Source organism: Melospiza georgiana, chromosome 4 (genome assembly GCF_028018845.1).
Source record: "Melospiza georgiana isolate bMelGeo1 chromosome 4, bMelGeo1.pri, whole genome shotgun sequence".
NCBI classification, from domain to species: Eukaryota; Metazoa; Chordata; class Aves; order Passeriformes; family Passerellidae; genus Melospiza; species Melospiza georgiana.
In genome coordinates, this window is record NC_080433.1 from 9,790,333 (window position 1) to 9,803,367 (window position 13,035).

The following is a 13,035-nucleotide window of genomic DNA, read 5'->3' on the forward strand; positions in this document are numbered from 1 at the left end:
ACAAAAAGGCATTAAATTTATCAGGCTTAAATTTGTCACGGTTGTATTTCCTACCAAGAACCAACATCCCTTCCAAGCATTGGCAAGAAAATTAAATGAAAACCAAAAAAACCAACAGACCAAAAGAACCAACAACTATTTAAATCTTTGAGCTTACTCCCTACTTGTTAGCACTGCTCTGGCTTTATTGGTTTGGTTTTAGCATGCCTTGAGGAACTCATTTCCAGGTTCTGCCCACATTTTCTTTGCCTTTCCCAGTAAAATTTGAATGAGGATAGAACCTATAGGAAAGGAAAAGTAGCACCACTTCACTTCCCAAAAGAAACCCATTCTTCCCATGCAGCAGAAAAATCTTATTTGCATGCAGCAGGAGAGAACAAAACAAATACATTTTTAATTTTTTTTTAGAGTCCTCTTCAAGAAAACTATTGTACAATTTTTGTCTGAAGGCCAAAATATTATTTATTGAAAATATCAACACATCAAGAAAAAATGTTTTTATCTAGACTAGGTTTGTATTACCCATGTGTTCTACCTAAAAAGAGGAAATTCTAGAGATGCAACAAATCCTCTCATACTAAGATGAAAACTTTATAGTCAATGTAAACACTAGCCATCTACTACCTTCCCACTTAATAATAGGATAATGTGATAAAAACCAAAGTGCTGACTAAGCAGCAGCCTGATCAAGCCTCATTCCTCCTGGATTTGTTCTCCATGTTCCCCACTACAGTAGCTGGTTTTTGGTGCATGTGTCCTTGTGCTCCATGGAGCATCCTTTCCCCCCATAAATGAGTATTATTTATGATCTATATTATATTATATGAAAGAATACTGTACTAAAACTATACTAAAGAATAGAGGAAGGATACAGACAGAAGGCTTAACAAGATACTAATGAAAAACTCGGGACTCCTTTCAGAGTCCCAACACAGCCTGACTGTGATTGGTCATTAAATAACAACAATTCACATGTTGGATAAACAATCTCCAACCACTTGCCAAAGCAGCAAAACACAAGAGAAGCAATCAGATAATTATTGTTTTCATTTTTCTCTGAGGCTTCCCAGCTTCCCAGGAGAAGAAATCCTGGTGAAGGGATTTTTCAGAAAATATGACAGTGACAGAGTGTTCAACCTCCTGGAGCTTTTCCTTCCCTATTTCCTGACTCTTGGGGCTACACATGCACAGTACAACATTGAAGAGTCCATATCCAATTATCAGTCACAATGTTTCCTTTCAAAAACATTATTTTTACTAGTTTTTCTCCTTTTACATATGATAAAAACAATGCAATGGCCATTCATGGCATCTTGTTTGATGGTATTATTAACAAATAACCCACCTTTTCTCTTTGGAGGGGTCTGTGATATTAATGAATAGAGAGACATGAGGTTATGCTGCATTAGCATTAGAAATATGTGGTAAATACACAAGGAACTGTGTTATACTGTGGTACTGTGTTTTTACTTACTGTAAAACCACTGCTGGTGGCAAAATAACCCTCCTGCAAGGTAAACAACAGAGGGAGCACGTAACAGCCAGAGGCAAGCAAGAAAAATAAATTCCACTGTGCTTTGAGAAAACCTGGGGTTGAGGAAGGAAAAAGGCAGGAGAGGCTTTCAGGAAGATACGCTCAATTTGCAGAGGCTTCCTAAAATGTGAAAAGTTCCTGAAGCAGCAGAGAAATGCAGAGGGGGACAGACGCAAGGCTGGGTAAAGGAAGGGTTGGGAGAACAACACCAGGGTTAATAATAAATTTTGGGGTGTTTTTTTCCCCAATAGTCAAAGTAACGGTTCTCAAATGTGACAGAGAGGTGCCCCTGATGGGTGCCAAAGATTCTAAATGAGTAGTGAGGTACCAACAAAACCACCCCAAACAATAAACAAGAATATTTATTCTGTTAACAGAACTAATTATGGGGAGTATTAGTCTTTTAGACATTGCTATCCAACAGGACTTTAACCATGATTTTAAAGTTCATGTCTATTAGCTGAGGTTTTTGGTCTGAAAACTCTAATGTAATCATGACACAAAAGGTCTTTCTCCAGATCTCTTGCATTTCTCAGATCCACCTGGCTGAAAACCACCATTAGATCAAAGTTTCTTAAAACAAGGACATATAAAAATGCTTTACTAACCTCTCTTGACCAAAAAAAAAAAAAAAAAAAAAAAAAAAAAAAAAAAAAAAAGAACTAAAATTCTGTATGGAAAGAGAGGTCATGTCCCTCTGTACTTAAAAGCAATCAAGAGCCCAGGCTGGCTTAAGATTGTCTGTAAATTATAGTTGCTCCACTCCTAAAACCAAGAAACACCTCCATGCAAATATTATCTTCTAGAGCTGTGACATATCCCAATATATATTGCTGGTTCACTTTTTACATCACTGCAAATTAAACTGAAAATCTAGAATTAATTTCCACAGTTTTTCCCTACAAACTACAATATTCAGGAATGAATATACTCAGAAAAAGAGGATAGTCCTGGACAAAACAAAGGTTTGAGAGATGACCAGCCAAGTCTCATAGGCCAAAACTCTGTTTAAAATGTCACAGTAGTGCCAGGATGTGATGTGAACAAGCTGTGACTGAATATTTCATCCATAGACAGTCTGTGGATAATGAGCTTCAAAGTTTTCCCTAAAAAAGTAGGGTTTTTTCCTGTATTTTTTTAAATCATACTGCTCAGAAGAATAGAGATATTTTGTAATACACTTATCAACACCAAGAGCCCCCAGGGAAATTGGTTTTTTCCTTGCAAAATATTTTTCTTACAATTATTCAGCAGTCATCATCATTTGATTAATCATTAATCAAGGAATTATTGTGGCTCAAACCCAAACCAAGTGCTGCCATTTTCCAACAAGTGTCTCAGGCCTTTTGACAGCTCAAAATTTATTTGAAATAAACTTGAATTTTTCAAGCAATGGAACCATGAGAACCAGGAGTGCACTGCAGGAGCACTGGGGGATTTCAGCTTTATGAGCAGGAATCACTCTGGAATGTGGCTTCAGCCTTCAAAGCCACTCCCATCACACCTTTGAGCCTCTTACTGGGAATATGGAACTGGAAGCGCAGCAAGAACAGGTCAGATTTACCTATTTATATTGAAACAGAGCAAATAAATCAATCAATTTCCACATCACTACCAGATTCAAGCAGGCTCAGTCTGCACAGCAGCTCCCAAACTCTGCTCTGACACTGAGTTTGTTGTGAGCAAAGCTCAGCTCTGTGGTGTCTGTTCCATCTCTGGGGGTGTAGCCACACAGCCAGAGGTAGAATAGGCAACACCTGGTGGAAATGAAAGTCTGAAGTGCAGGAAGTTGCCTAAAATCATCTTGGGAGCTGCTGGGAGAGTGCCGCATTCTGCTTTTTCTACTTAACCACGATGATGCAAGCAAAAGACTTTTGCAGCCTGGATTCATCTGAGCAGTTCTGGACTGTCCAGTACTTTTGAGCTGCAGTTTATTCCAGGAGGGAGCTCACACAAGCTGTATCCAGCAGCACCTATTTTATTTCATCAACTCTAATAGGAGTCAAGGGGGAGACGCAGACACCTGTCATGTCAGGGGTTTGTTTCAGTCAGGGGTCCAGCAGTTTTCTCAAGCCCTGTGGTTACTGTCTGGCTGCATGGCTCAAAAGAGAAAAGAAGAGAAAAAAGAAAAAAAGGGAAAAAAGTTTTAAAAAAGGGGAAAAAAGGGGAAAAAGAAAAAAAAAAAGGAGAAAAAAAAAGGGGGGAAAGGGAAAAATAAAGGGAAAAAAAAGTGAAAAGAAAGGGAAAAAACGGGGGGGAAAACAGGAAAAAAAAAGGAAAAAAGGAAAAAAGGGAAAAAAGGAAAAAAGAAAAAAGGGAGAAAATGAAAAAAGGAAAAAAAGGACAAAAGGGGGAAAAATGAAGAAAAGGGAAAAAGGAGGGGAAAAGGGGCAAAAGGGGTAAAAATGGGAAAAAAGGGAAAAAAGGAGGAAAAAGGGGGAAAAAAAGAAAAAAGGGAAAAAAAAAAGGGAAAAAAGAAAAAAGGGAAAAAAGAAAAAAGGGAAAAAAGAAAAAAGGGAAAAAAGAAAAAAGGGAAAAAAGAAAAAAAGGGAAAAAAGAAAAAAGGGAAAAAAGAAAAAAGGGAAAAAAGGACAAAAGGGAAAAAAGGGAAAAAAGTGGAAAAAGGGGGAAAAAAGAAGAAAAGGGGAAAAGGGGCAAAAATGGGAAAAAGGGGGGAAAGGGGAAAAAAGGGGGGAAAAGAGGGGGAAAAGGAGGAAAAAAGGGGGGGGAAAGGGGGGAAAAAAGGGGGGGGAAAGAAAAGGAAAAAAAAGAAAAAAAAAAGAAAAAAAAAAAAAAGAAAGAAAAAGGCAGTGCCACAAGGAAAATGATACAAATAAATCCCAAAGCAAGGCAATGTTTTTGTGATGTACCATGGTATCAGTGTGAGCAGACTGGAACTCACATCTTCAGGGCCCATAATTTACAAGACAACCAAATTCTTCAGATTTTTCTGCTCCCTTGAAGGAGAAGCCATGTCTGTGATTACACCAAAAATGCTTTCAAGGTCCAGCTGTTTTACACTCCTCATTAAAATTCACCCAGCTACCACACATTCCTGAGCACAGGAGCAGACACACATTTAGGAAGATTTATTTACATGAATCTGACCTAAATCTGTGCTACTCATCCAAGATCAAATTCCTTTCCAACAAGAGCAGCCAAAGCAAGTTAAACTTGCAACGTAAAGTGCTGCCAGAGTCCTATTTTGAGAAGCTAAGTATCATTTAAGATTCATGCTGCTTTTGCATGGTGAGCAAAAGCCTATTCCTTGAGATTTACTCTCCCTTTTCATAGGGAGTATAAATCTCAAGAATTTATTATAAATTTTTATTATATTATTTTAAATAATATTACAATATTATATAATTATATATTTATTATTATATTTCTACAATATACTATATATTATATATTATATAAACATAATGTATTTTATAATATATATTATATATATTTCTATAATATATTTCTATAATATATATAATATCTTTATATAATATATTATATATTATGTATTATATATTTATTATATTATCATAAATTTCATTGGATGGGCTACCCCCTCCTGCCTCCTGAGGACATTTCACAGATATCCTGCAGTCATGGCTGGGTGAGCATTTTTTCTCAGCTTCTGTGGAAAAATTCTCAGCAGCCACTTGTCAAGCAGGACCAGATGGTTGAAGGCAAATGAGCACTGCAAAGCCTTAGCAAGCAAGGAGCTAAAATCACACCACTTACTCAGAGAGCCATCTCTCCTGCACAGCATCCTCACCCCAAAGAAACAGAGCACAAGTTCCTAAATAACCTCCAGCTTGGAGTACTACACAGGGAATCCCTAACCAGCACTGAAATAACCCGTTGAAGGTGCAGCTCTAACACCAAAACAGAGTTTCCTGCTCTTTCTGCATTCCCTGAGGGAGTTGCTGAGCCAGGGGCGTGTGAGGAAGGCTCAGATAAGACATTCCACCAAGGGACTCTGACATACCTCACTCTGCTGTGTAGGCATAGCCTCAGGATCACAAAGGGAGACTGCAACACCTTCAACACCCTGGAAAAACCATCCACAAGGAGTATTTACAGCCTTTAAGCAAGCCAGTCTTCATGGCCTGAAACTACAGCAAGCTTGCCTGCCATCTGCCCAAGTAAATTGGCCATTTGTCCCTATTGGAGACAGCTGGGCTGTTAAAGCAATTAAGGTGGCACCAGGAGGGAGTGACATTTTTGGTTTGGGAAGAGACTGTTTGCAGCACTGAAATATTCCTGATTGTGAGGAGGTGACATTCTTAAGTAAATAATTAAAACAGGCATTCACAGAACAGGAGCCCTTGCAGAAGTTCAAGTTAAAGAAATGAGTTTCCTTCATTTGTTCCTATTGAAGAGATTTGCACCAAATGAAAGAATTCTGTCTCTGACAATGCAAAGCACTCACAGTCACTGGCCAGACTTTTACAGCAAGCATATTTGTCTTTTGATGTAGGACATCTGTGAGCTAGCAACAGTAATAAATCTGAATGTTAGCACAGGCAGTTTTCCACATTTTAGGTCAAATGCTATCAAATTTAGCTTATCAGCTTATTAAGATAAAACAAGCTGCTTTGTTATTAGTTTTCTGATTAGTTGCTTGCTTCCAAAACCTGGGACAGTAAATAGAGTTGTTGGTTTCTATTTTTCCATAGTGTAAATGCTGAATGCCCACTGGTTATCCTTATAAATGATAAACAGGGAAATCACTGCTTGATCCCTTGCTAGAAGAGGGGAATGTGATGATTTCAGCATGTTTAAAACACACATTCCTAACATACCTAACTGGTCTGTAATTTTTTCACAGCATAAGGCCTGAGCTTAGTGGTTGGGTTCCTTGATCTGCTATATATATATAAATCCATCCTGGTTTTGATCAACAAGCTACGCAGTGGCAGTCTGTTGAGCTGGATACCTTGAGAGTTGTGGTATTGTCTTCGAAAGGTAGCAGCCTTTCCTGGGAGCAAGCAGGAAAAATGGGACACAGCTTTGCAGAGCTCTCTGCCACAGCAAACTGTCCTTTTTGCTGTGTGCAGACTGCAGCATCCACCAGGCTTTTGCAGTCTAACCCATGGGAAAGTAAAGGTTGTGTCCTATAGAGAGAGGTAAGTGCTGCTGTTTCAGAAAATAGGACTTGAGTGTGCTCCAGGAGGGCTGGAAGAGCTCCAGCAAAGAAAATTTAGCCAAACTGCACATCACATGTCTGCTCTTGCGCTGGGAGATCTGTGAGGAAGATATAAAAAAAAAAGAAAATTACGTTCTTCTAATACGTTTTACAACATGTGTTCTTATTTTAGAGTCGACATACCGTCACCAAGCTACCATTGATGATGAAGTGGTTTCCATGGAGATACTAGACACAGCTGGCCAGGTGCGTGGGTGCCTGTGCTGCTGCTACCCAGCGCCTTGGCTGGGCTGTGCAGCAGGGCAGGGAATTGTGGTGGTGGCAGCAGTGCAGGGGCTGGCAGGTGTGCCCCACTCTGGGGACACAGATTTCCTTGGGGCAGGACCCCTTTCTCCTCCCCCATGCTGAATCCATACTCTTCCAAGCAAGGATCCTGCTTGGAAGAACAAACAAGTCAAGGGGTTTACTCTGGGGGTAAAATTATTTTGCTGTCATGCCTTTTTATTCAGGGCCAGCCCAACAAGAAGGGCTGGCTGGCAGGCACAAAGTCACCATTTATTTCTACAGTCAAGTGATGGGGCTTGGCAACTTCAGGCAATGATTCCCACCAGACTGAAGAGCAGATTTGTCATAGTCAGGTCTCCCTTTTAAAACATAACAGCTGAACATACTGCACAGGTCTAGGCAGGTCGTGGCACTGGGTGGAAGAGATCTCCTATGCCACGTGATAAAAAAAGTGATGTGAGCAAAGTATAAAGCAAAGCAGATGCACACAGCTTTGTAGGGCCAGCGCCTCTCTGAAGACCCGCTGTCTTCTTCATAAATCAAATTCCTGAGGTGTTCTTCTGTCTCTTCCAACAGGAGGATGCCATTCAGAAAGAGGGACACGTGCGATGGGGCGAGGGCTTTGTGCTGGTTTACGACATCACGGACAGAGGCAGCTTCGAGGAAATGCTGCCGCTTAAGAACTTGCTGGACGAGGTCAAAAAGCCCAAAAACGTCACGCTGATCCTGGTGGGCAACAAAGCAGACCTGGATCACTCCAGGCAAGTCAGCACGGAGGAAGGGGAGAAGCTGGCCACGGAACTGGCGTGTGCTTTTTACGAGTGCTCGGCCTGCACGGGAGAGGGGAACATCATGGAGGCCTTCTACGAGCTGTGCCGCGAGGTGCGGCGCCGCAAGATGGTCCAGGGCAAGACCCGGAGGAGAAGCTCCACCACCCACGTCAAGCAGGCCATTAACAAGATGCTGACCAAAATCAGCAGCTAAAAAAGAGCTGTCCTAAGCCAGAGAAGTGTTTTAGACTGTATTAGCTTGGAGTCGGGATGGGACAAGCAGAGTTTAGTGAGAAATGGTCGAATCTTTGCAATGAAGAAAAAAACCACAAAAAGACAAACGCCGCCACTTTTTGGAGTAACACGGAATCATACTGTTTTCCTGTTTTGAAATGTATTTAGCCACACTGCTTCTGACTAATTTGGGGGGGAAAAAACCAACAAACACCAAATGAACTCCAAATGACTAGACAATTGTGGGGATTGGCAACCAAGAGAGAATCTTCTGCTTCTACATGACTAGCTCCAATCCCCTGCAAGTCAGCAGTGCCTAAACATCACTTCCAGCCAGACAGCTGCTCAGTAGCCTTTGGAGAGTAAAATTCAGCCCTCAGTCCACCAACAACCATCACAACTAGTGTTCTCCAGGACTGAATATGTCTGTGTAGAGGCTGCTGTGTGGAAACAAAGTTCACCTGACACCTTCACCAGCTCTGAGTTGGCTCATTGTATGCTTTCACTCCTTCCTTGTTATTTTTGTCAAATCCATGAGTGTTGACGTTCTTAGCAAGGTATGCAAAAAATATAGGAAAGGTCTATTTCCTAGAATGTTTAGCCAGCTAGACACACATTTCAAGAGAGCTAAAGTTCAGCTTCTCTTCCAGCTCCTCTGAAACTGCAGAGTTCTCCAAAATAATCATCGAATCCAGCAGTATTTCACCATTTCCCCCTCAAAGTGCTTGGGGAAATGGGAGTAAAGTTGGGAAATCAAACTGAAAAAAAAAATAATAATCATATTACTATTAATGTAGCTATGGGTAGTTTTTAGATTTTTTTTGTCTTTTTTTTCAATCCAAGTAGTTCTTCTTAGTCTATTTTATACTGAAGAAGAACTGAATCCTTGGGAAGGCAAGTATTTAAAATCTAAGCTCAAATGTAAATCAGATCTGAATTGCCTCTACCATATCAAAAGACCATAATTTTCAGCTGTTTAAATTCCCAGATGCTGCTTGGAGCACTCTGGGGCTCAAAGCAGTGCAGGTTTTTTGTGACTTTTATCTGGCACATTGAAGTGGAAATACATTTTATGAGATTTTGGTGCCTGGGATAAAAAGATGTCCAGTGCTTTCCTTCTCCCTCATCATCTCATTTAAGTTTTGCCTCCAGTCTAATTGGTTTCTTAACTGCTAAAAGATGCAAGAACCAAGATTGGAAGCTTTTAATTCAGATTGTGCTGGTCTCCCACCAGTGGTGTAGCATCCCTTTGGGCAGCTCAGACTGTCAACACGTAGAGCCACAGCCAAGGGTTGGGATGACAAATTAGCAGTGTTCTCCTTTGAGGAACAGCCCCCATGGAGTATTTGCTTACAACTTTATTCTCCACTGCTTTGTACTTCATGTGGTTATTTGTGAAGAAGTGACTCCAAAAGCCTGTCAAATTCGAATTGCCACAGATGTAGGAAAACTGAGTAAATCTACCTGGCTAGCACTTTGTAAAGCTCTAGGTAGCCACGGTTTTGCCATTTTTAGTATTGTAGAATCAACACAAGTGTAAAAGAGCGAGCTAGTGCCTGTTCACAAACCAGAATTCTTTAGCTGAGGGACTGAACTTGCCAGCAATTTAGCTACATTAGGAGCCAGAGTGGGCATTTGCAAGTTGAAGCACTGAGGTTCTGTTATCTTTCAAATCAGTGCTGGTGCACGAAGTAAACAAAATCCTTACCTGCAATCCCATGGCAACGTAGTCACGTCTTTACTTTGGTGTGCTAAGCAATTGGTTCATCCCTCTTAGAAAACCTCAACTGTTCTTTTATCTGAAAATCCTTTCTTGGGGTTCAGGTTGGAGCTGCATTTAAAATACAAAAACGTTATAAATGAATGACAGGAGAAAATAAATAATCGTATTCATATGAGAAGAGTTGAAAGGAAGGAGAGGCTAAGTTATGGCTCTCATACTTTCCAAAAGATTTCCAGCAAATTGTATCTTCTTTAATAACATCTGTGTAGATAAATTATAAAGCCCTGGTGAAAATGAAAATGTTCCACTGTGCAAACATCCCTTGTTACAAAAAGAACCTAAAATAAAAATAGTAACATTCCTTTACAAGGACTGAATTTGAAAGTTGCCAAAGAAGAGAAACACTTGGTCAAAAAGAAGGCTGCCATTTTGTGACCCTTCCTCCAAAATTAACACAAACTTCTTTAATTAATTGCTCATTCATTTGTTTCCCTCTAAGCCATTTCTGTTGATACGCATTACACAGCATTAAATGCAACTTGATCTACTGTTGCTCACAATGTTGCAACCTATTACTGGATATGTTGTAAATCTTTCATATTCCCACAATGTGCAAATTGAGCCCAAAATTGCCCAAGCATTGAAAGGGCTGATTGCAGCATGAACCCACAATCAGTAGCCTTTCTGCAGCAGACATCAGCAGATTCAATTCTGTTTCTCCTGCTGCTGTTTATGTGTGTGTATGTGACACTAATATTGAATTTCTCCGCCCTCTGCCACTTCTGCAGAGAGAGGATGGGAAAGAAGATAAAAATGAGGAGGAGAGGTGAAAGGGATACTTGTTACCTTAAACAAGTTGGCTGTCATTTATGAAGTTTTTTAAAATATTTATCTTCAATTGATGAAGAGTTAGTCATGCCCGTGCTGCAAGACCTGGATCAGGACCCAAGACTTCCCTGGAACTCTGAGAATCTTTGTATCTGGGGGTTTGATGCATCCACAGATGGAAGAGAGGATCAGCCACGGGGTTTGCACCTGGATCCAGACAGGTTGTCCCCAACCTGGGGATAGTTGGATCTGGCAGTTTGCTACAAGGCTAGTTGATTTTTATATATATAATGATCTGTATGCATTTTTACATTAAAAATATGAAAGCTTGTGCTTGTAGATAATATATAAGAAAAAAAATAAAAAATAAAAAAAAAATATAGTGTTTTCTGTAATGAACTCACATATTGATCTTCCATTAGGTATCTCCAGTGTTCCTTCCAGCTATTAAGGGGCCAGTTTCAAAAGCTCTGATTTGGTTCTTATTTAATCTTTATCTAAGGAAAACAAACAGTGAATTTTACCAGAATAAGCACTGAAAAATTTGGTTGATTTTACTTGAACTAATTTGGCTGTTAGTCCTGGAATAGAGAAGTCAAACAGCATCTACAGTGAGGCACAGCTCCAAATGTCCTTGCTAACTATTTCAAGGCTGATGAAAACAGTTACAGGGTAAGTAACTAACCTCAGTGAAACCCACCAAAATCTGTCCTGCCAAATAAATAACACAGACCTTGATCCCAAGCTTCTGAGGTGAAATCCTGGGATAAGAAGTCTGGGAGATTTATGCTGGTGATTTGGACAGAGGCAACTTTTCACCTGCTGCCAACTCCGCCCCTGTTAAATGATAATTCACTGTTAATCTGAGGAGGATGTACATAATTTGTACCTTATGAAAGGTACATTATATGAATGATAAATACTCAAACAGAGCAGGGGTATTACGCTGTAGCAGAGGAAGCTTCAGCACTGAAAAGGAGAGTTTAATCCATTCTTTTTCCCCCCAAACTTGGGCCAACCAAATGGTGAACAGGAGTGGGGATATAAGAATGGTATAAGAATGTCACAACAGGCAGAGCACTGCATAAAACCTGGGTGAAAACTCCCAACACCAGTCACTGTCTGCCTCTGGAGCACTACAAAGCAGCCTTGAGCTTTGTCAAGCCACAGAACATTATTTTGCTCCAGTCAAAATAACGTCTCCTGCACAGTAAGTATCTGCTGTCATAAAGGCTATGCATAAACAGTCTTGGGGTTCCTTTTATCTTTTTCCTTAATGGCTCAATACATATGCAAATCTTAAGAAGAAAAAGGAAAAGAGGCTTTAATTAACAGAGGCTTCCTGGCATTTTGATGTATCTGCCTTTATGCTCTTAGCAAAATTAAACATATAATGAAAACAGTGTCATCCTAGAGACTCCGGTGTTGTGCATTTTATTTCCTTTACAGATGCCAGGCACTAATTACCCCAGGCTATGAAAATACAAAGCAGCAGCTTGTCCAGTGCTGTGCAAGGTTTCCAGGAGGTGAAAATGGTGTGAGGCCAGCTAATAATGACAATGGTTTCTGCAGGCACCATTGCCCATGGGGAAAGCTGTTAATGCAGCAGGAGAGGTGGCAGATTGCTGGGGCAGGACTCTGCTGGCCCTGGTGGGGTTTGCATGGGATGAGAACACACCCCAATGGCCAATTCCTCTCATCCACCTGAAGGGTTTTACCTATTTTCAGTTTAAATTGACTGGCAGGAAACCCTAAATCCCCACAAACCAAATATTTTGAGGGGCATTTGAACTTTTTGGACTGATCTCTTTCATTTCCACCTTGATTCCCCAAAGCAGCATTTGTCTTTTGCTGTTTCCAGCATATTAAACAAAGTAATTTTGAGATTTGGTTGTTTGGGTTTTTTTTAAAGGGTAGTTGTCAATAAACTCTGATACCCATAGGCAAAGAGGCTGTATCAATTCTCAGAGGTTGCTCTCACAAGGATGGATATGTGCAAATCCCTCTGGATATAAATTAGTAACGCTGAACACAGCAGCTCTGAAGAGTTGGAAATAATTTTTTTTTTCAATAAAGGAACCTCTCATCATTGTAGTACAGATGGCTGTGTCAAGTACCAGCCCTAAACCAGACTGAAATATTCTGCATCACGAGGAGCAGCCATGGCCTGTCATGAAATATTAACGTGCAGAATAATAAAAAAAAGAAAAAAATTGAAAACAATTTACAGGCAGACTTCAAATTATACCGCACAGAAGAAACCTGCACATTCTTTCCTTTTAAATTGTATGTGGTATCAGGAATTTACAGAACCTCATTTCAAAATCCAGCAAGTTCTGGTGACTCAGAATGTGTCAGTAATGTAAAAAATAAGGGTTTTTATCTAACTCCTTTGTCAGCACACATGATTTAAACTCTCCACTCTGTTTCCTCTAGCCTGGCCAAAGCTGCCGTTACTACAAAGAATATCAAGGAGACCCAGATGGAACTTTTGATATGAAAAAAAAAAAAATCA

The 13,035-nt window shown here is 40.1% G+C and overlaps 1 protein-coding gene across 1 annotated transcript in view; it reads left to right on the forward strand.

The window, feature by feature from the left end:
- Positions 1-11,933, forward strand: part of RERG (RAS like estrogen regulated growth inhibitor) — a 90,969-nt gene extending 79,036 nt beyond the window's left edge. Inside the window, exons 4-5 of the mRNA XM_058022158.1 lie at positions 6,853-6,926; positions 7,542-11,933. Coding sequence (XP_057878141.1) covers positions 6,853-6,926; positions 7,542-7,949 — 482 coding nt within the window. The 3' untranslated portion in view covers positions 7,950-11,933. The remainder of the gene's footprint in view (positions 1-6,852; positions 6,927-7,541) is intronic.
- Positions 11,934-13,035: the final 1,102 nt, after the last annotated feature.